The sequence below is a fragment of the Patagioenas fasciata genome, chromosome 15 (genome assembly GCF_037038585.1).
Source record: "Patagioenas fasciata isolate bPatFas1 chromosome 15, bPatFas1.hap1, whole genome shotgun sequence".
In the NCBI taxonomy this organism is placed as follows: Eukaryota; Metazoa; Chordata; class Aves; order Columbiformes; family Columbidae; genus Patagioenas; species Patagioenas fasciata.
This window is the reverse complement of record NC_092534.1, coordinates 4935549-4960072: the sequence shown is the minus strand read 5'-3', so window position 1 is coordinate 4960072 and position 24524 is coordinate 4935549. Positions and strand designations below refer to the sequence as shown.

Below are 24524 nucleotides of genomic sequence, written 5' to 3'. Positions count from 1 at the left end.
GGCTTTCTCCATGAATATTCACAGCACCCAAAACCAGGTTCTGCCCTCATACCAGGCTCTTTTCCTCCCACGTTGACTGTCACAGCCTCTTGTGGTTTCCCTGTGTTGTCCAGCAGTTCAGGGGTCTTGGGGACAATGATGATGAGCCATGAGCCAACAGGAGCACTTTCTTCCTCAAGTAACAGCATCAGTGCCTGTGGCTAGCAGCAGTGCCAATGAGGAGGTCAGAAGTATGTACACTCATCAGGAGAGTGTTGCTTGGACACTGATGTTTCTCTCAGCTGCTCAGCAGCGCAGCAACCCGCTTGTCCTTTGAGTGCAGTGCTCTGGATTTCGTCTCAGCCAGGTCCGATGACCTCGGTAGTTATTAAGGACCATGCATTGCTCAGCAAAACTGTTTCTAGCACATAAAGGTTTTTTGTTAGATCATGAAGTGTGATGTAGAAAAAACCCCAAAGCCTCCACCTGCTTGCATCAGAATTTCTAAGACAGATCAAGGTTGAATTGACAGAGGAGCAACTTGAGATGATGTCTCATTGCAGCTCAGACAGACTCCTCTCACTATCAGAACAGATGTGCGACAGTGAGTTATGAGGAACGTGACAAGTATAAACCTTTTCAGGATGCCTTTGGCTGTCTGCACCATTGTGCAGTCTGATTACTCGCTCAAGGACAGCATTGCACAGTGTGACAGTTCAAATGAGGCTGCTTTGGTCAGATGCTCGAACTCATCAGCCAGGAGGGCAGTTCTGCTGTCAGATGGGCTGGTAAGCACTAACCACAGGTCACCTACAGCAGGGAGCACAGACCGGGGCAGTGGGTGTTTCTACGGAGGATAAAATCCCACTGAGACATTCTGAATGAGTTCACCCCGATCAGGAAGATAATTTTCTGTCTGAAAGGGCCGTTGAAATCAATACAGACTCTGGACAATGCCTCTTGGGCATTGCTTAGGGACTGCAGGGCTTACAGCAGGCAATGTCACATAGCCTCTCAAGTAATACATTCATTTATGGGGTTTTTTATGCCGGCATGATTTCCAAACCACTAGCCAGAATCCACAACTAACATTTGCATGCACACCATTCCAACCTATGCTGCATATAACATAGTTAACATGAGTCAGCAATCTTCTTCAGGAAGAGCAATATGATTTTCCCAGAAGAGATCCTTTACGAGCAATAAGCTCATGTTTATGGATCAAAAATGCTTTCAACTCAACAGCAATTTCTCTGTTGGCCACCTCTTCAGTGTTGCCTTGAGGACATGTACTAATATTGCATCTTTGACAGTCATTTTCATGACATGACCAGCCTGGAGCAGCAGCCAGGAGGGGATTTCAGTATCATTATTTCATCTGGAGACAGGACCTCACAATCTGGCATCAGAAACTTTTGCCATACTGAGCTGGCACCAAAAATCAACTTTTCTGATTTGCTGACCAGTTTACAATCATACTTATTTAGCATAAAACTCCATGGCTGCATGTGAATGTAGGTGGTAGGAGGTATCAATGTGAATTTTACCTCTAGAACTGGTTTATTGGCTGGATTAATCTCAAAAGCACAACAGTAATTGAAATTATGGGCCTTTGTGGTTCCAGAAACAGCATCAAATGCTTTTTTATCATCCTGCACATAATCTTGTATCCAAGTTCGTGGTATTTCAGTCCAAATTGCTAATGAATCTGAGAATGACTTTAATATTGCAGCAAAGACAACTCAGAATCATCTTTGCATGCACAGCAGTGCGTGTCAGTAATTTCTTGGCATTCTTGAGGTCAGTTTAACCAGAGCACTCTCAGAAAAGTTGGAGGCAGCAACAGTTGTTTTTTTCATCATAGGAAAGTGCAGTAGAATTGACAAATACTTGACGTTTTGGTACCTATTTTCACTCAAGGTATTGTGAATGGTCCTTGGTTTTTCTTACTCCAAAGGAAAAACGCCAGATGTGTACCAACAGAATAACCCATGACAACAACAGCAGTTACCCAGGTTCACATTTATACTTCTTAACTTAGATACCAAACAGTTAAAATCAGCTCAAAACTCCTGGAAGTCATTAATCACATTGTTCTTTGGATTCCTTAATCAGGAATTCACTGAAGTGTGGTATGATGTCTCAAGTTTTTCGAAGCTGAATTTCAAAGACCTTTTTTCAGAATTCCCTTTTCAAGGGAAAGTCAGCATTGGTGATTCCTGACTCAGAGTGCTCCTTGGTGAGACATAACAGTGTGTTCATTCACATTGCCTTCCCTGGTGAGCAGGGCTGACAAAATAAATTCAAGAAGAACTTTGGAGCCCTGAGACTCCTTGCGGGCTGAGGTAAAGTTTCTTGACCTTGCTGTCAGAAAAACATTCAGTTTGTTTCATTCATTCAGAACTGTCTGCAACATCCTTTTGTTAACACATCTCTGGCAGATGCATTAACATGATCACCAGCTTTGCAGAATTGCACTCAGCATCTATGAATCTTCATTCAAAATGTTGATGCTGCCCTCCACTGTCCGACAGAAACGCAGGGGACCAATCTTGTCAGATGGTCCATGAGGTACATGAGTTCCTAAAATTTCAGTGTTCATGTTGGTAACAGTTCTCTTTTCAGTTACAGTGAAGAGTATGTTCACTTCACTTGGGGTTGCTGGAAAATGAATTTCCTGGGCATGTAATGATACTGATTCAGCGGCTAAGTTGACAAGGAGGTGGTACTGATGCTTTTCACCATGAAATCCACAAAAAAGACAATTTCTTAGCACATTGTTGACGAAATAACAGCAGCTCAGAGCCAGTAAGAAGTTCGGTTATATCCTGGCTAGATAACAGAAATTTTTGCGAAAACAGAATCTCTGGACAATGACAGAAGCACAGATGAAAAAAAGTGCTTTCAGCAGGGCTATATTTTCACATTTCAGGCAAAGCTCATGTTCACATAGAATGCAAACTGTCATGAGATCAGATGACATGAAGGTGATATGATCCTTTCTGAGGTAGGAGTTCTATAATGTAAGTTGACTTCTGTGAACTTCTTGGTGAGTTCCAGATGAGCAGCTCAGCCCAGGTCCTGTACTTCCAGTGCTTTTGCTTCTTAAGGAGGTTGTTCTGAAGATGGTGAACCCTTTACCTCCAGGAACATCTTCGCAGTCTGTGGCGTTCAGCTTCAGAACACAGTACACAAAAGTAAATCTATCATTGTCAGCAACTGTCGAGGATGTGACAGACTGGTTGGTGTAGAAGCATCAGGGTTGAAAATAGCAGGAAAAGGCATATTAGAATAACAGGTGTTGATGGTACCAAAATTAGTGGGTCATCAAGATCCTAATGCCCATCTACCCGCAGCTTCTCAGACAACAGGTTGGGAGATACAGGACAAGCGTAACAGAGATGTGACAGACCAGCGAAACAGATCACTGTCAGCTCTTAGCCAGGACAAAGAGGAGCACGCAAACCTAGGGCACTTTAACTAACCTACAAAAATCCCAGAAGACATGAGGAGGACTGGACAGCTGGCATCTTCTGGATTATTGCAGGGAATCCTGAAGATACTGGTTGAATTCATGCATCTTCGTGCTTTTATGCTGGATGGCTCCTTGCAAATACTTGTGCTTGTGAGAATTTGTGGACAGGAGTCTAAGTGAAACTAGCTTTGATTTAGTTTTGTTTTAAAGACTGTCCTTTCCTAGGAGGTCTCACGTTTACACCATTGTCGGAGCATTATTTCTACAAGATGAGCAGGGGATACACCATCTGACAAATGCTGCACTTAGACAGGAGGTGGGAGGTCAGAATCTGAAATCCCACTGCATTAACAAGGAACATCCTTGGTGCAACATGCGCAACCCAGCTGAGCTCTGTACACAAACCCACAGCACCTTTTCTGCACATGTAACTGTCAGTTAACAAACAGGCAAGGAAACAGGACAAAGACCAAAAAATGAGAGAAACCTGGTGATTTATAAGAATACAGACCCTTAGATACAGGCCATCCAGGTAAGAGCCTCCAAATGAATCAAGCGCTGAGTCTTCAGAAGAGAGATTTTTTTTACGTAAGCTAAGTTAGGCCAGACAAACTCCTGAAACAGAGTTACACAGGTTGGTGGGAAATAAGACAAACAGAAGAGGTGACAGGAGAGAAGATAGGGAAAGATAAAACCCCTGGAGAGCTTCTTCCCTGTCACCTGGACTGACTGAGGTGTCCTCAAGGGAAGGAACTCTCCGCTTTGCAGAAATGAGCCTGTAAGAGATTGTAAGTGGAAGTAAGTGATGCCAAGTGACTGCCTCATGAATCTCATGTTGAGAGAAGAGCAGTGGGAGATCACCATCAGCACAGAACAGAAAGCCACTGTCTCCTGAATTAATAACTTGGATCAACGGTTCTGCTTCTGGCAGCCACAGGAAGATACAAAATCCAGATACAGCTTGCATTTTCTGGATGTAATTATTTCAGATGAAGTTAAAAATCAAAGCAGGCAGGACAGGACATACTCAGAACTGTGCAAACACTGCATGTGTGACTTACTTTCCCCCACATTAAATGCATTTTTAAAAGGCACAGAGCAGATATTAAGAGTACACTATGAAATAAGGCATGAGAGTTAGACACAGAGCTCCTTTCCAGATAGGAACAGGGGTCAAGAAAAAAAAAAATTGCTTATGCCTTCCATGGGAAACTCACCCAGTCTTTGTGTCTCATTGGAAAAACATTTCACAGGACAGCAAAACTCATGTCTCATCGAGCTGTTCATCAGAGCAGTAGTTCACTGTGTTTCTATTCCAGTAGAGAAGACTCTGTTTCTTCCTCAGCTAACTTCCTCCTTCCAGCTATTCCCTCAGCACATTAGACTTAGAAACTGTGCAATTAAAAAAACATAGGATGATTTAAGTTCGAAGGCGCCTCTGTAGCTTTAGTCCAAGCCCCTGATGAAAGAATGTCTGTTAGATCCAGCTGCTCAGGGCCATGTCCAGTGGAAACTGAGAAAGACTCCAAGGACAGAGGTCCACAGCCTCACTGAACCCCTCTTCCAGTGTTCAACCACCTTTTTGCTTAGAATTTCTGATGTTGCAATTTTGTCTTATCCTACCACTGCTCAGCTCTAAGAGTCTGGCATTGTTATCTGTATCCTTTCATCAGGTAAGTGTAGTTAGGAAGACCTTCTCCTTCTCTTGTACAGGGCAAGAAGGTGAAGCTCTCTCTGCTTTACCTTGTACATCGTGTGCTCCAGCCCGCTGACACTTTCTCTTTGTCTCCCACGACCTCACAGCCCTTTCAGTTACGACCAGCCTTCTCCAGCATATCAGGTTTGAAGATCTCCTTGCAAGATTATTCTGTCAGCAAAACCACTCTTGTTCCATTTCACCAGGTGGATCCCATTCCTCTCAGCAGTTTTGTACCTCAAAGAGGACCCTGTGGTTAGAGAAGCCCGAGCACTCCCTGTGACACCAGCCACACAGTCAGGTGTTCCTTCTTCCTGCTCCTTTCTCTTTCACCAGCAGGATAAAGAACACCAACTGGGCACTCACACCCTCCACCCTCACCTCCCAGGGCCCTCCCGTCCCTCTGAACGTGCACAAGGTTGCCTCTAGCAGCATCCCCTCACCTGCCTCCTGGACATGTTTACCTGGGCCCTCCCATAGAGACACAGAGCATCTCTTCAGCTTCCTGTTGTTTCTCAAACATGCCACACTTGTGCCTACAGCATCCAGCTTCAAACACAGAAGCAGAATTCAGCATTTGTCTTTGTTCAATTTCATATGACTGGTGGTTTCCCAGCACTCAAATCTATCAAGATCTCTCTCTAAGGCTTTTCTACTGTTGAGAGACTCAACTTCTCCTCCTAATTTTAGTACCAACAGCAAACTTTCTTAGCATGCACTCAACTCCTGCATCCAGGTCAGTGATAAAAACATTCAAGAGAATGCCTGATGTTACCCCATTGACTACAACATTTTAGCCTGGCTCTTCAGCCAGTTATTCACCCAAGGAAGTAGAGGACAGAGCCACACCACAGCCTTGAGCTGCAGCTGCTAGGACAGCACTGTCCTTTTGTGCAGATGCCAGCAGTGAGTATCCTCAAGTGTTAAAACAGGGTAATAACCACCTGAGCAGATATGTTGTATATTACTCTTTCAAGTTTGGGTTGAAACATTTATGAATTAGAACTCCTTAGTTAGGGCTCTTTCCTGTCTCAGTTTATAGGTCAAGTTTACACAAAGTAATCTTTTCCAACTCAAACCATTTATCATTTTTTTGTTATAGAAACTTCAGTTTGTGAGAAAATGAGGCAAAATCCCTTTTTAATCCTTCTGTATCACAGAACAACACTCTCTCTGTCTCTCACTTGTATTTCTTTTTGGAAGAGTGTGCCAGTTGCCTTGATACCAAATTGACTAATAGAAGTGAGATAAACAGCTGTTTGCTGTTGATAGATGTAATATTACACATAAAATCACTGTGAGAAATTAAAAGGCTTACTTATTACTAGCTCTGTAGTATTGTTTAAAAATTCAAAAGGTCAGATACAGTATCAACAACTAATAGCATATATTAATTAGTTGTAATTACAGAAATACAAGTTCCCAGACAAAATGTGAGCTCGGATCCTCCTGGTCTCTAAGAGGACACTCAAATAGTTGATAAAAGTGAGGCGGCATATCTGATTTGATAAGCTCAACTACAGGCATTATCATATGTATGTTCTTTCAGTGAGGAGAGAATGTATTAATATACGTGAAGCCTGTAGCAGTCTCTATGGTTACAGCTAACATTTTCTAATATAAGCCATTGTCTTCAGATGCTTAACTTTCCATGTTTCAACTGCTTAGGCTGAAATTTTCTATCGCTGCTCATTGTTTCCAGGTGAATTCTCTAGCAATCAGGTTAGCAAATGTACTGAAGAATTCTAGTAGATTCTCATGCTGAAACTGTGCTTGGAAATCTGGCAGGGACTCAATATTATCATTAGTTACCATCCTCTTAAATTTAACCCATGGCTCGGTGACTTTAAAAGACTCATCAGATCCTGCGAGAGGGTTTGTGCTTAGATTTCCAGATGTAACATCTACAGTGGATGGATCAGTCTCAGCCAGCCACTTCCAAATGCTGCCAGAAACACTTACCTGTGCTGAACCCCAAAGTCCTGCAGAATGTGGGGGTCAAACAGGACACACCAACACTGCCCTTCACCTGAGGGATTGTGCCTAGGGGCTGAGAAAACAGAAGGCAGCCCAAATTTTGGATCTGCAGCTTTTCAACTGAGTATGTTATAAATAACTGGCTCCACAGCACAGGTATTCTGGCAGTTTTCGTACCTAGTGCCAGCAGCAGAGATTTGTCCAGTGGATCCAAACACACCAAGTCAGAACAGTCATTCTGTAGGATACCAGTTTCTGTAAAAGAGAGTTCCTAATAACTTCCCGACACTATGCTGTGACAAGCATTGTAAAACCTGGACTGAAAACACTTTCTTTGGACAGCCCTGGGAAAAGAGGTGGTACCCAAGCCTGTTCATCTCCTACTAGCCCATACACTGTAAGTTAACATGTGCCATCACCACGTGTGTGCCCAATTCTGCTCATCTAAACCATTACCTAGGGATGGAAAACGGATTCTGTGTTCTATGGTTTGGGTCACAGGAGCCAAGAAGTTCTAGATATACCCAAAGAGGTTCTTTAGCCAAGCTGAGATCTTGGGAAACAGCTTGTTCTTTTTGCAATGTCTTTGCTACCCTGCCATTCTTCACAACTTTATTCATGATGTTTTCTGTTTTTCAGAGTTTGCCAAATTTAAACTTTCTTAATACCTAATTAATCCTAGATAGTCCTGATATCCTAATTAATTTTTACCCACTTTGCCTCTCAAAAGTATTTACCAAGTGACCAGTTGTTGCTCTTGTGCGTTGCAGGTGTCCTGTGGTTGTCAGTAGTATCCGAGGTGTTATACATCATGCTGTTAGTCGTCGGATTCAGCCTTATGTGCCTCGAGCTCTTTCATTCAAGCAGTGTGATAGATGGGCTCAAGTTAAATGCCTTTGCTGCTGTCTTCACTGTGCTTTCAGGTATGAACCTTCCCTTTCCCTTTTGCCTGAGGAGCCACAACAGAAACAAACTCTAAAACTCTGAAAGAATAAAAGCTGGGGGCTACAAGACTCTTTTATCCCCCTTTAACTATTGCATTTTTCGCTACAATTTTTTGTTCCTTGGGAACAAGGACCACATGATAAATTTGCCTCTTGACAGGGAGAAGTGAAAATACATAGCCCTGATTTCACATGGGCAATGCAGTAATTAGCCTCCCCCCAGCCCACACAGCCATTACCACAGCCATAGCCCGAGCCTCCATTATCAACATCATCAATTATCTGGTAGAGAATGAAGAACACATAGTGTTGAAAATTATTTTTTCTGTGTTAATCCTAAAAGTAAGTGAAGGCTTCAAACCCACGAAAGAAGCCCATCTTGCTCATTAGCAAAACTGAGAATGAAAAGGGTTCTGGTAATCTCACTTAGAAACAACCACAAGTGTAATGTGGGGACATTCACATATCTCAGAACAATGGTTTCAGACTATTTTCATGCTTGATCTGTACTTGAAGCCCTTCAGTGAATAAAGTCGAGGAATTCACTTCTCTAAAGGAAGTTATCAAATCAAACGATGTAATTAGGGGTCCCTTCAGTTCTATGCTGGCTGAAAACTCCACTTCCCAGGATTTATACAAGCAACCAGCCACCACTGGATTTTGTGAGCACTCCTGCATGGACCTCTCTGGCAGAAAGAACTCCTGCAATAAAAGTGCATTTTATTCTGCTGTATTTGAAGCTGACAGAGACTCTAACATGCAATGAACATTTGTGTGAAGGAGTTTCTGTCTTCAGGGATTGCTTCAAGTTGTGAAACAGAGTGTTATAAAACTTAGAAATGGAGATGAAAGGAGAAAAAAAAAATGCTAAAGCATATTTTTCAGCTTAGGATGTAATTTGGATTTTTAAAAAAAGTCAGCTCAATTTTCAAAATCAAACTAAGGTGGAATTCTTCAGCATTCAAACAATAACTTCCATGCTGTTTCTCATCACCATTAACTGCAGTTTTAAGTTTTGTAAGAATTAGAAAGTTTGCTTTCCTACACATCTTTCTATTTTTATTTCCTTCCCTCTTTATAAGTACATTACCATGATGCTCCAAATAGAAACTTTAAAATTTTACAGAAAAAGGATAGAGAAATACAAAGAAGAAAACCAAACCAAACCAAAACCACACCAAAACACTCCTAGCTTTTTGTTTGCTCAGTGACAGAGATCTCAGAGGACAGAAGAAAAGCATATTTATTGAATCCTAGCATATTTATAACGACATAGGTTTATAGAAATCAAATAACAAAGAGGGCTTTGCCTTGAAGCAACACCTCTCTCATTAAATTCATGCCAGAGTTCCCTCCTAAAAGTGCAATGGGATCTTCATATTCTCATAGCTCAACATCAAAAGGTTAGGAAAAATTATCTTAATAGTGTGGCCACTTACTGCTGTTTTGTAACCTTTTAAGAGTCATCTCAAAAAAGTCACAACACTGACATTTTGGTATTCTTCTTAACCTTATATGAATTAAACAACTTATCTATGTCTCTCATGTAATATTGATAATAGAGCATTTGAATCAATGTGTTATGGTCCATAAATAATATTTTTAGTAAAGGTATCTGAAAATGCTTTAAAATACATAATCTTTTCCAAATTTAGTTCCTTGAGCTCTCCTAGAAGCAGCTCTGGTCCTGCAAGGCTAATGATCTCGAGCCAAGTACACTTGGTCAGTGTTTCTGCACTCACACCCACTCCAGTCACTCCAGCCAAACATATCACCAGGATTTTCCACCCACAAGCATCTCTTGCCCTGGACCCCAGGTGGGTGGGCATCCGGGCATTTTGTTCTATATGTCCAGCCTTAGGCAGCCAGTTGGAGGAAAAGATGATTTTGTAAATACAGTATTTGTTGCTTCATGCTACAGCCAGGTAATTTTATCCAACATGTGACCATTAAAAGTACAACGTAAAAATATCATAGGATATCCCAATGGAGCACTTGGCAAAGTGTATCTAAAATAGACCAAACCAAAGGGTGGCATCAGGAACAAATCAAAAGTGCATGAAGCAGCACAATGAAATTAAGACTCGTATTGTTTTGCTGTAGCTTCTATGTGGCATAAAGCCACCGACAACACAGCAAGGGACATGTCCGCCCCCAACCCTCCTCGCCATTAGGCAGAAAATGCAATAAGTGCCACATTTTCACTGCGGTCCCTGTGTTACAGCAGGACTTGCTGATAACCTCCTACTCACCTGTATCAGTGGGCTGTCATCCTCTCCTCTCACACACAGAAAGGTCTGAACATTGCTGAAACCCCATTAAGGTTATGCACGACAGAACAAAGCAGAACAGCCTTGCTGAAGCTGGTCCTGGCCCCATCAAGCCTCCTGATGGCTCTGAGTGACTGTGACGTGTCTCGGGGCAGCCTGTAATACTTTATTAAGGTTGAAAAATTACTGACAGTAGGTATAGGAACAGCAAATTCTAAACTTTAAGATCAACGCCCTGTCTGTCAGCTGGAGAAAAATCCACTGACTTAAAAAGTGCAGCAAGCTCCTAGTGGATTCTGGAAATTAAATATAGCCAGAAACAAGCAAGGTGTGCACCAGTTTGTTGTGCTCCCATTAGGCCTCCCACCCTGTCAAAATATCATTTCTTCCGATGTGAATTGCTCTTTCCACCTCCTAACTTTGCAGTGTGTCACACCAACACAAAGCAGCTGAGCAAATCACCACAGCTTCTCGTAATAAAATATCTTCTTTCAGCCTCTGCAGTTGTTTGTATCAAATGTGACATTTGTCTTGCTGAAGGTCCTGCTTAACATACCCACAACACAAACATGACATTCTTTGTCTTCCCTCCCCCAGAACTGCCCTGAATCATCCACATGTCTGGTGAGACTAATAAAGCGCTTTAGACTCTGAAAATAAGCAGGAAAGAAGAGCCAAAATCTGGGTCTGGAGAGGGAAAATCAGAATCTTCCACATGGAGGAAGGACAACTGTGGAAAAAAGTAGATGGTCAGAGATAACAGTAAATGGTGACTTTGGTTAAGGAGGCAAGTGTAATACACGGAACCTCACTGTACCCCACTGTGGCAGCACATCAGTATTTCAAAGTGCCTTGAACTGTCATTGCAGGACAAGGGACTTTTGACACCTGTCAGTCCAAGGTGTATTTGGAAAATTATTATCCTGTCCCAGACTTCGCCTAACTGCCTGAACCCCTGCTTTGTGTGAGCTCAGCTGGGAGCATCATTCTGCACGGCCTAGGTACTAAAGCAGACACATCCCAAATTATTGTAGCTAGAAAATTCTCCAAGCATCAGAGGTGCTACTGGCCACCACTTCTTGAAAAGTTTGGGTTCGGATTTTCCTCAGAGAGATGTCTAAATGTAAAAATACAGGCTGGCCAGCGAAGTAGGATAGCGAACTCAGTGATCTAACTGCAACCCTGTACTTTAGCATCACGGTGAGTCAAGTGTCTAACACATTGTCTAATCTTCACCCAGTTGTAGTTATCTCAGCAAAATATAATGGGGCCACAAAAGAAAGCATCATCAACGTGGTACCTTCAAAAGTATCCCTATCGTGTCCTCACTTCCAATTGTTTTATAAGTGTTCAAATGTATAAGCCTTAGCAACTGTTCAGATAAAATACTGTCTTTTGGCATTAACGCATTCAATCTTGCATTGCCTACAGAAGCTTCTATCCTTATTCTCTTACCTGAGGCCTGTCTGTGATGGGCTAAGATAACTTGTGGGTGGTACACCCCTGTTTTGCAGCAGCGAGGTTGGTGGTGATGCTAATTGTGCAACGTTTTCTTCAACGATTTTCTTTCTTTAACTCTTCTCTTAATTGAGAATTCAGCATGATGTGAAGTAATGAGCTCTCAGTGACATCTTTCCTCTACCCATGCAGCTCCCTCCTCCACAGTAGAATAGGAGGCATAAAAGTACAACAAAGACTTTTTTTGAGCTTTCAAAGCACTTCCAGCAGTAGCTGTCTCAAAAATTATAAGAAATATTAGCACAAAAAACCTATTATAATCCCTGCTTCTCAGGTCTCTTGGGGATGGTGGCACACATGATGTATACTCAAGTTTTCCAAGTGACGGTCAGCCTTGGGCCAGAAGACTGGCGACCACATTCATGGGACTATGGATGGTCCTTCTGGTAAGTGTCACCGCCAGTTAATATCTGTTCATTTTTGAGTTGTTCCATCAATCTGTTGGGAGATTGTAGATATCATCTCAAATTTGCAGGAACATGCATGTGAATGTCCAGCTGCCAAAGAGCTGGGAGCAAAACCCCGCCACGGCCATGGAATTGTTGAGGTGTTAGAGTGTTAGAGGATGGTGACTATGCAGCAGCAGCTGTGCCTGTCAGCAGGTACAGAGCATTTGTAAATAAACAGCAGCCACAATTACCAACACAGATTGAGCAGTCTCATTAAAGTTCAATTTAGGTACGTAATTGCCATGGCATTTCAGAGACTGTTAGGTTTTTTTTTTTTTCCCTTGGTTTTTAATTAATGTCCCAGCTGAACCTTACAGTGTGACTCTCAACACAACAGCAGTGGAGGGTATAGTGCTCCTGCCACCATGATACTTCCCTGTGGGTCATGGGGAGAAGGCTTGGGAAAGCAGGCAAAACATTCTGGAGAAATTTTTTTTTTTTTTTCTTTACCTTTCCCGTTTATCTTCTAAAAATCACATAAAAATAGTTTGGCCAAGATATGTCAACTGTGTTATGTTGCTTGCAAGTTTATGAGAAGCTTAACAAGAATAGCAGACTGGAGAATAGAAATACCTGCAAACAACATTCACATCCCCCTAGAGGCATCAGCCTCTTTGGATGGCTAGGAAAAATTTTCATTTCTAAATATAGCATATGATTTTAATTCCATCTCAAAGCAGAGCCAACAACCATTGCTAAGACAAATAAATAAATACAAATACTTATGCACGGCAATGTGGAGCGTTACTAGTCTTTCCTTCTCCCCTCACTATACTGTGTTTCATGGGAGGAGTTATTAACATTTTAGTAACACTTTACAAAACATAAATTGCATTATATTTAAAATACAGCTTATTTTGTGTAACAATAATAAATATTTATTGAACATGACTATGAACTTGTAAATATAGTACATTAGTATTTTTAGAAGATGGATATAAATATAACAATTCTGTAATAATAATTGTATATTTAAATAATGCATATAGTGTATTAATTTGCCTTCAGTAATCTACTTTATAATTACTGCAATACTCAAAATTCAGAATGTTGTTAAATGTGTAGCGTCATAAAGCACTCATTAGATTATTCCCCTTCATCTTGTGCAAGACAACAAACCCAGTGTCTCAGACCCAGCGTCAGAGGCTCATGGGTCCCACAGGGACCCGGTCCCTCTCCCCATGCCCGTGCTCTGACGTGCTGCTCAGAGCCTGTGTCCCCACACCGCAGCGGATCCCAGCGCTGGCTGCTGTCCTGGCCACAGCGCTGGCCCAGGCAGACGTTGCATCCCCTGCCTGCAGCGCTCCCCAGGCAGCCAGAGCCTGGGCACAGCCAGCTTTGGTTTAAAAATCAGGACTGACCCTGGGTTAAGCCTGGCTGTGGAGGATGCTGGAGATTCCCACAAGCAGGTAAATACGTGGGGGCAACCTCATGTCTTCCCATATTCCTGAAGCGGGACCTCAGCTTCTCTCCGTACCCTAGTTAAAGCTGAGCTCCGCTTGAGCTACTGCTGTCACAAAGCAGCTTCTCCAGTTTGGTAACCTGTCCCTCCCTAATACCTTCCACTTGTCTATGCAGGATGCTGGGCAAGGTACAAATGTCAGCTCAGTCCCAGCTCCCCTGGGACAGATGTGAACAGCAGCAGCAGCAGCATTTTCACAGCAGCCTGAGAAAAGCGGGGGAGTTCCTCATGCTGTGCCACTGAGTGGCAGCAGACCTGGCAAAGGAAGGTCTGAAAGTCAAATGCAGCAAAAGCAAGGCTTCTTCCTTCCAGCTAACATTGAACCACCACTGCTGTATTGACTAGAGAGCTACAATCTCCCCGACACCTCCTAGACTTGATCACCTTCTTTAAGAAGTGTTAAAAACAAATGCCCACTCAGACTGGTGGAGTTTGGAAACTCAGCACATGTAGAAATTGCTTTCTGCTCCATCTGGGTTCAGATGATGGCCTGAAGCATGAGCTTTAAATACCCCTGAACCAGTAGTGCAAACATCAGCATTATTTACAACTCTGTAAAAAGTATCACTGCAGCATCCTGCTAGACAACAGAGCACAGAGAATTGTAACACCGCTGAGGAATGGGACCAGGGAACAGTCTCCTCATGGCCAAGAGCCAAAGCGCATGAGTGGAGATCTAGACTGGCATTTGTTTCCCAAGTGCCAATGGGAAAGTATTTTTACTGTGACTCTATTTCCCGTCTATCAAAAGGGAATGATAAAAATACTCTCCTCAAAATGAGGAAGGGCTGCTTGTGATCTTAACCTATTCCCAACCCACTTGACAAAGCCTGGAGGTTGGTCTGTTCTCTGGCACAAGCCAGGGCCAGGCCAAGGGATTCTCCAGGAAGGAGCTTTCTGTGGCTCTGAGGATCGGTGGATGTGCATGCTCAGCCCCCCTAGAAAGAAAACAAATACAAAAACGTAAGCTGTTTGAGACACAGAGGAACTTGAGAGCACAGCCATGAGCTCAGCTGCCAAAGGCACTATAGGTACAGTCCCACAACATCTGGGGCACAGCCGGCACAGAGGGGCATTGCTGTTACAGAGGTCTTTACCTAAGGTAGGACGTAGCTCTTACAGGTAGGAGAACCACCCTTTACCCTTAAAAACAAACAACATTTAACCAAAGTCCATAAAAACTAAGTTTGTCAGTCATAATTGTCTCACTATTATGATTTACCCAATGCCAGACCTGAGGTCATATTGAGAGTCTTCATTCTGTATTTCCTTCTCTGAACCTTTCAGCATTTCTGAGTTAATGATTAGAAATTATCAGAAACTTTCAAGAGAGTTTTTCGTCCATATATCATTCCCCAGGCACCAACTAGGCACAGTGAAGCATGTGGTTTCAGCTGGCTTCTTCTTTGATATTGTTTAGGAGCCCAGCTGGCAATGTTTGGAGCTGTTGGAGCTTTTCCACATACTCCGTGTAGGAGGAAGACGCTTGCCAGGCTTCCCTGTGCCTGGACACTCACACACAGCACGCGTTTCCTTCCCACTTCTCCACCCGACTGTGGGAAACCTAAGGGAACGTCATCACCCCGGGGCTCACTACAGTTCCTTTACATTTGATTGCATTTGCCAAATGGGTTCAAAAATGACTGGGAAAGGGCTGCCTCCACACACTTCATTGCCATGGAAGTCCCTAAAGGACATGTTATGCACTGAATTTTGAAATCATTGAAATGAGCCATTTCCGTTTACTTGAACCATTTTTTTCCCCAGATTTTTCAGTTCATGAATATGTGTTCTTTTTCAAGTTTGTTCAATTTGAAATGATAAACTGTTTCCTTGTTTGCGGATCTTTTTCAGAATGGGAAAAGCGTTCACGCTGAGGGCTCTGTTGATAATGTGTGTTTATAAGATAATGCCACTTTGGTTATATTCTTTCCATTCTCCGTAATTTATATCCATCTTCAATTTGGTTTTAGAAAAGGTGAAAGCAAGGAGCAGGTAAAGTGTGTAGCTGACACAGATGATGAAGTTAATCCAAGTTAGTTAGGAAGCCACTGTGAACTACATGTAGCTGGAGCTGGTAGGCTGAATGTGAAGTCAAGGGGAGCCTGAACACAGACAAGCTCTGCAGACAAAAGGAGGAATTCACTGCTTTTTTGTAGCCCCATTTCATGCTCAAAAAACATCTAAACTCCTTGGGGCCATGAGTTTCCCCCAACCACATCTGAACAGTGAGGTAAAGGCTGGATGGGAGATGTGTGGGGAGGGCAGAAGACACCTGGGAGAAGCGCAGTGCACAAGCAGGAGCAGAGCAGCTCCCAGCTGAACCCCCCTTGCCAGCAGACCCAGGACAACACTTGCTGCTCTTCCCACCTGGCGTTTGGCAGCCACATTTTTTCTTGCACTTTCTCCCACTGTCTCTCCTTGCTCCTGGTCGATACTTTCAGGTGTCCTGCCACTGACTGACCAAGATTGGCTGTCACTGCCCTCAGATTGGATCTCTCCACAAAATGCAAGTGCCATCTTCTATTCTGGTCAGGCTTTCAGAGACCAGATATAAGCCAGGAATGCTAGAAATGTCCATGAACCAGGAACGAAGGAAATACAGTAGTCTGATGAAGGCATAAAAAAACAGAATAGAAACCATCTCTGCAGTAGTGTTGTGCAGAGCCAGTCTCCCATGGATGCTCGAGGACTTCCACTGGTCCAAAAGACATGCTCTGTGGGGCATTACTCCTTCCAGGAGTTTAATACCATTCTATAGATGTTAGCACTTGTCTGCAAGGCTCTGAAACATTTCAAAGGGAAACAAAGAGTCATCCAAGTGTTTCATCAGAGTGCATCAGAGGGTTCATGCTAGCACTCTGCCACACGATTCTCCATGGGATGAAAGCTGTGCCCAGCCCCTGGCCCACCCTCCTGCCTGCGTGCCTGAGCTCGTGCCACAGGTCACTTGAGGTAAGATGAGGAGAATGGGTTTGTCACCGCTGACTTACCTGCCTAGTCGCATCCTGTGTATGTGTGTCTCTTGGCGTCAGAAATATAACATGAGCTGCTGTCTTAACCCAGCTCTGTCTGCTGGTTTCTCTCTCCACAGTCTGGCATGGGGCTCTTTCACCTGCTGCATGGCGGCCTCCGTTACTACCTTGAACTCTTACACTAAGACTGTCATTGAGTTCAGACACAAGCGCAAAATCTTTGAGCAGGGCTTTCGAGAAGAGCAGAACTTCCTAGACCAGGAAGCCATCAAGTACTTCAGAGAAAGGTCAGTGCAGTCAGTCGCTTCACCAGTGGAGGTTTTCATGGACTTTGCTAGTCTCAGAAAATCCAGGCTCTCACCCATTTGAGCACATGTGGGTGAAGTCTCTGAGATACTTGGAGAAGACGTGTGGTAAAGACAAACAGAAAAGATCCTCCTTGATTTGTTTTGTCTTAAATTTTGTGATGACCCAGTGCCTGCCTTTTCTTACATACCCATTAAAACACAAGACTGACAAGTCCTTACAGTATGCATCTGATTCATAAGAATTCATAAGAATCTATGCTGCCAATGCAAGCTGATTTTCCCTATCTGGAAAGGTAAAATTGTGGGGATATAACAAATGTTACAGCCATCCTTTCTCAGCCCATGTAATAGGCACCTACCAATAATCCTAATGGCTACAGAGACATTTTCCAGCCACCACTCAGCCACTTTGGACTTGCCATCTTCCATAGTCACATGCCTACAACCCATCCTAGACTCCTCCATGCAATGCATTCTCCTGAGCTCCTCCACACAAATATACGCCATGCTGCACGTCAGAAACATCCACACAGTGCCACCCACACTGCTACCAGGGTCTCAAATGGACTCTAAGTCCTGTCTGAGCCCTGAAGGCCAAAGATGCTTCTTCACTCTGCCTGTCACCGCACATTGCCCACCCACCACACTGCTGACCCCAGGCACTCAGCCCACGCGGCGGCACTGGGAGACTTGCTGCGCTCATTCTTCTGACAGAAGGTTAAGGCTTTGCTTAAAATTGTAGAACGTGAAGAACACACAAATATTGACCTCATACAGCAGGGGAGATGTGATGCACTCCATGGGGGGAACCTTCGTGGGATGAGGAGCTGCTAAGCAGAAAGAATCCTCACTGAAAGGAAGTAATGTCAAGATATTTTGGGAACAGAAAACATAAGGAGGATTCATTCTTGTTCTTCTGACCAACGTGGCAATTTCTCAGTGGTGGAAGAGGGTGGTTGGGAAGCTCTGAGGAGACAGAAGATTTGAAAGGATCGGGTATTTCAGAACTAGAGAACTTCATGCTTAGTACTTTGCTTTGGCTACCCAACCTTAATTAATAGTCTTCGTTACAGTTACTCCTCTGCCAACTTCTAAGTTTTCACGCTACCTTTGAGACAGTCTGGAAGGATAAGAGAAATTATTCAAATGACCATGACTTTCTTAACTTTGCACTTAGAGATGACAGGGAATTTTTAAAAATCTTGTGTGTGAGAAAAAAACCCGAGCTACAGTGAAGGGGAAGTGGTCAGCGTGTGCCTGGGGGAAATCAACAGCCAGTGAGCGAAAACAGTCAGCTGAATTATTAAAGTGAGAATTGCAGATGAGAGACCGACAGAGTTGTAAAGCAAAAGAACATGTTGAGTTACATTGGGAAATGCTAAGAAAACTTGACAAAGCACCACTACTGCCCTATCTGGAACAGTAAATACCAAAAACTTTAATGTCCTAGAGGACAGTAATGCTCTTTATATCACATAGGTATTGCGTGGTTTGATTTTGATTCCTCTTGCACTCACCATATTACACAGCACCAACTCCTCCCCAATTTTACATACATGTAAACCAATACCACATAGCACTTTACAATCAAATTCATGTTGGACAATCTGTGAGACTTTCACCCCAACACATTAGATAAACAGGTGAATGGTCCCAAAGACTGACAACAAGCCAAATGCAGCATCAAGTCTTTTCCAGCTCTCTTGGGAGGAAGGTTTGATCTTAACTATGCAACTTACAGGGTATTTAAAACACATATGCCCAAGAAAGCGGCAAGTCCCACCTTGACCAGTACAAACCCATGCGGTTTTGAACTCTTCTTTTATATATATCATTCCAAACACGCTCCGTATGAGGCAGAATGCATACAGAACAGCCTGTTCCCTGTAAATGTTCTGTATACTGGTCAGAGCCACCCTGACCAGTATAAAGAGACAATACTTTTTTCTCTACTGCTTGCTTTATGATGAGCTTGTATATTTTGCTCTGTCCTTCCAGCTTCCTTTTGCTCATTTTGGGTTTGTGTGAACAATTCACTTGCTGGTCACAACCTCCAAGCCCCTCCACACACACTTGGCAAGCACACCCCAAGCATGTGGTGTTCCCAAACTTCATGATTATGACTCTCTTTTTTTATATCACATTATTTTAATTTTTGTATCTGAATACATAATAAGAAGCCTAGAGACGGTGTTACCATGGGATCACTCCAGAGATTCAAAGCTGTGCAGCATTACATCCTTTTTTGTTGTTGTGTTGTTTTTTTTTTTTATGAAGTTAGCATATTCATGGACAGCTTCATTACTGTGACCTGGGAATACTCAGAGACTGCAGGGCGCCCAGGGGTCATCAATTAGCAACAGAGTGTTACTAGATGCTTTGGGTGCCAGCAGTCCCAGTAAGCACACATCTTCCTCTAGCAGCAAACTTCCTTTGCACAAACAGAAAATAAATTAAATTCTCTTTCCTTCCTGTGCATATATCCAGGGATATTTCACATTCCCTCCTACTTCTACACCTCCATGTTCCTTTTCATATCTCATAAATAAAACCCTCCAGCCTTTCTTCCTTCCAGTTACTTCATGCATATCACTGTCCTCTTCTTTGCATGTTCCTCTACCTCAGTAGACAACCAGCACCCACTGTACGCATGCATCTACCTCTGTGTTGAACGGACCTGGTGCAATAGGCAGCTTTCTAAGAGCAACATATTTCTAGTGAAATTTAAAGCTTCATTATGATTCTCCACAGCTGCAGTTTATCTTCTGGGAGTCAGAGAAGAAAAGCATTAGCCCCATTTTGTCTGATAAAACTTTTGGTAGAATATACTTCTACAGGCCCCTGCTCCCAGAGAATAAATTCGCTTTATGAAAAATACTGGCAGTAAAATACCACCAATCTCGCAAGTACTTTGTCAAACATAATATCACTGTATTTCATTTAACTTTAATCACATATAACTGCATTTAACACCGGAAGATTTACTAGAGGTGTATTAGATGAAAGAGCTGAAATGTTCCCTTGAGACCTCCCAATCCATCCATCATGTTCACCAGCCGGTGCGGGAGGGTCATGCAGTGGATGAGCCGCATCAACGCCTGGCTTGTTCTCCTGTCCCTCTCCATCCCCTTGAGCTCACCCCATCCCATTCCCAGCAGCTCAGCCTCGCATGATCCGCATCTGCTACTTGTTCACTTCAGTCTCCACACCCTAAGAACTGCTTCAGCTGTGAAGAACATAGGACAGACCCTTAAAATCACATGAGTGTATGTGTAGACCCCAAATGCTGGTCAACAGCCTGGCTTGGCTGTACCTTGAGCAGCATGTGTAGTTATCCAGCCCTAAGTCCACACGTAAGCACAACCAAGTTGCAGAGACAGCTTACACGCAGACAGACAAATTCTCTAACTGCCTGCAAGAGCAGAGACACAGACTCTCAACAGCTACGCATCTTACTGGTTCTGACACTGCGAAAACATTTAAACAGCTGCTGAAAAATCGAAGATTTGTGATGTTATATTCAGCAATTATTTTCCCCCAGGTCTGGGATACTTTGAAGATTCCAGACAAAATAAACTCTGTAGCTCACACCGTAAAATCAAAAGACATTATAGCCCTTAAGATTTGAAAGATGCGATACCCCTCAGAGTAGCTCTAAGCCGAACAAGTAGATTATACAGACTTGGAGGTATTGTTAATGAAGTAAGTGTTCTCTAAAATTATCAGTAGAATGATCTGCAAGATGTCTGCTTTCAGTCTTTGTCTTATTATTGTTTGTTCTCCCTTTTTCTCTGGTTTTCCTTTTAACCAAATATTTGTCTGTAACTTTTGCTCACTTTTTTCAGTCTTTTAGTTTATTAGGTGTCAGTTCATAACAGATGTTTCTCTTTGCTCTCAATTTCTCTTTCTGCTCTGTTTCATGTGATTACTCTAGCCCCACATGATCATGAGCATGGTCCATTTCCTACCTTCACCCCAGCTAGCAGAGAAGGGATCCCCCCACATGCCTTTCTGCTTCCTTTGCCCTGAGGATCCTTCCAGACTAGTCAAGGGGATGGGGATTCTTCATCCTCTGAAGTTTGGTGCGCTCTATCTGACAGTCAGCTGAAGGAATGTCAATGTGCCAGGATCTTCTCCTCTTTCACGACCTGGCTGTTTGGTTTCTGCAATGCCCTGCAGCACACAGACCGTGGTTCCAGGACTACTGTCCCTTTGCCACTGCCTGCTGGCACAGAGACAGAGCTGCTCTGCAGAGGGGTCATGGCATGACATCCCATATGTTTCTCCACACCCTGCACAAACGTACCTGTAAGCCCATGAGAAAATAAGGCCCACAAGCAGGGGACCAGGGCAACTCTTCTAGTGCAGCACTAACTTCAGTGCAACCACTGTCGAATCTTCAGCTTTCTTAGTGTAACATCGAACAACTGTGCAACCGCCTAGTTTGGGGATTCTAAAAAGGCAGTGAGAGGAAGGCAAGATAGAAATCAGTAGTAGATACAGCAGTTTTAGCAGCTTTTCCCATATGGCTGTATTATAATTAGGACACATTCACAAGAATTGTGCTCATTTAGACCAACTGGCTACAGCAACACTGTCATCACATCCATTCAGGCAAGGGACGGTGCAGCTAGGTTATTCACATTGAATGTCTTTCCCAGGTTTGTCCCCAGTTTCTTGCCTGCCTTTTTTCTGTATTAAAACAATCCCCTTTCAGCCACTCCCTGCCACTTTTCCTTGCTCCCAGAATTCTGGTGGGCTTTGTTTTCAGATGAGGAATGAAAGCCTTTCTTTCTGCAATATGCTGGGGGTCAGGCAGAAGCTATTAGTGGGGCAGGCAAAGACCCTGGAGCAACAGTCACAGCTGCAGGAACAAGGAGCGTTGTAGCTATGGGGAGGAAGATCTGGGGAAAGGGTTTGTAGAGGCTTGAGATGAGCCTATGCGAGAATTGAAGCTTAGAGTCAAGGATAGGGGGCTTGAAAGGGTGGAAATCAAATTCAGGTGAGTTCTTCATGGAGAGCTAGTCACTGCCTTGAGCAAAGAATAAAAAGTCATTGAAGTGGTATGAGAAAACTTGAATTAGCTACTGCCCTCTTTTAGTGTTGAAATCAGCAGAAAGAGCAGCAGTTTTGGAAATGCATCCATGACTGGCCAGGCTGTGTGTGCCCAGGGGCACCGAGCCCCGTTGGAACTGAGGCCACTGCAGGCAGGGGGTACGGAGGTCACCCCACCCTGGCATCAGCAGGAGAGGGGGCTGTAGAGCCCAGCATAGCCCTGTCTTCAGTCCAATATCCAGCCTTTTGCTCTGTGTGAAGCGAATCTCACTTATTTGGCACTGTTATACCAGCGTACAAACTTAGCAAGTAAATCTGGACGATTCAGCCTTACGCAGTTCACTCACTCATAGCACAGTATTTCCCAACTTGCAGCTGTCCATCAACACTCATTGTGGTACCGCAGCTGATTTAACAACATTTTTCTTGCTGACTGAGCCCTCACTCCGATCTGAAAAACCAGCCCAACATCAGGCAGATGCTGCTGGTGAAATTCTAGAATGAACTGAGTTCAAATTGCCATTGATACCAGTGCAGACGAAATGTCTCTACAGGGATACAAAATGTAGCTTTGAAGTGCTAGGAGCAGTTTGAGACAGACGGCAGGACCCAAGCTGTTGCAGAGATAATAAATCAGGACTATTCCCAGCACTATGAGAATCCTAACTTTTCAAATAATCATTTGTATATGCTATTTTTTCATTTTTTTGTACATTTCTCTATTGTCTCTTAATCACAACTTTCTTTCTTCAACTTCACTGTACCCATACAAGATGTTGTGCAGATCATATCAATGCTTTCCAAAGACATGCCAACCTTTTGCTCTGATTGCCTCCTTGGTCACCTAGATATCTAAACAGGTCTGGAACTGTTGACCTACAATACCTCCCATTTACAGAGTCAGTATCTTTTCATATAGACATCAATAAGAATTTCCAGTCTGACTATTCACCTTTCATTAGCACACAAGGATGAGTGTAATGTTCTGCCCTGGATTTATTCTGTACTTTATTCTGCAACACAGGAAGGTTTATCTGCAGAGCTGTTCCTTCTGGAAAGTTACACGGACTGGCACATAAAAGGTGCAGCACTAGCAACATACCCACTTCCAACACACTGTACAAAGCTGTTAGTCCCCGATGCTTAGATTCATCCTGAAGAGTGAAAGAGTGAGAGAGACACAGCCCTGAGCCCCTCATTTCTGTTCCCTATGGCCTCTTTGCATGAGCTTTCCCCCACGAGGGGCAGAGCCAGTGGAACCGAGTCCTTCCCGAGACCATTACGATCTCCATAATGGGCCTGGCTGGCTATAGATGGAGGAGCCCAGGTATGTTGTACTCTTATTGATTTTGACCCTTCCATTTGGGAGCAGCTTTTGTTTCTGTTAAAGGTGCTACTTCTATATTCTCTTTTCCAGGACTGAGGAGGAGAGGGCTGAGGCTGGGGACCTGAGGTTACAGTGCCTCCATAGCTGCTCCCCAAATAGTAAGTGACCATGGCTCGAATATGTCCAATACACAATGGCTTGTACCGTCCCCACACTGGGTCCTTGGGATTAAGAATAAGGTTTGGAGTAGGAAGCTGCGGAAACAGAGGTTTGTAACCTTCCCAGACAGCGTTGCCCAAAGGGTAATCAACTAGCATATGAACAGTACAAAATTCTCCAGGATTCAATTTAGGATGTGCACATATCCTATAATTTTATGTTATCTCAAGAAGCTATGACTTCATAGTAGTTTAAAAATATGCTCTAATTTACACCTGTATAACTTTCATTATCACTACCTTTTTTCATCTATATTTATCATGAATTCATGATGATGCATGCTATTGAATATAAAAATGATTGAAAGCAGCTTTGGTAGACAATAACATTAGTATAATTAATCTTGTTTCTTGCACTTACTCAGAAAATTCCTATGCTTTTATTCAGCATTTGCAAAAATTCTTACTTTAAGCTGTGGGAATCAGTGGTTCAATGTATGGAGCAATATTGGAGCATGGCTCCTGCCCTGCTCTCAATAATATACTTTTCCTTTACTCTCCAGGAAAGATGTGTGCAGTTTCATGCATTTAGTTCCTTGTAAAGAAAGCAAGTGATTCTTCATTCAGCAGGAGGGAGACTTGGGAAAATGACTTGCTGACTCTGCGCTATTAAAATTTGGAAACCTCATAGCATTTTGCTGCCTCTGTCTTGCTGAGATGCACATCTCAGCCACATACTCATGGAAGCTTGGTGTCCATAACCCTAATAACTGAGGGTCTTGATCCTTCATCAGACCTGCTGGACCAGCTCTCCAGTCCCATGTCACTGCAGGTGGTCTCCCCACAGGCATGATCGCACTAGCACTGCTCTCCAGCTTGGTTTGTCGTCAGCTCACTTGGTAACTCCTGCTCCTTGAAAATGTCATGTCAG

General features: G+C 43.3%; 1 protein-coding gene across 4 annotated transcripts in view; it reads left to right on the top strand.

The window, feature by feature from the left end:
- The window catches only part of GSG1L (GSG1 like), a 58158-nt gene that overhangs the window by 25487 nt on the left and 8147 nt on the right, over nt 1-24524 (top strand). For 2 of the 4 annotated variants that reach the window (XM_071815055.1, XM_071815054.1), the window contains 3 exons: nt 7898-8050; nt 12134-12245; nt 16865-17032. In XM_071815055.1, the coding sequence (XP_071671156.1) occupies nt 7898-8050; nt 12134-12245; nt 16865-17032 (433 nt within the window). Of the gene's footprint in view, nt 1-7897; nt 8051-12133; nt 12246-16864; nt 17033-23525; nt 23594-24156; nt 24282-24524 lie in introns of those variants that run through there. The other 2 variants (XM_065851129.2, XM_071815056.1) reach the window with 2 other exon arrangements.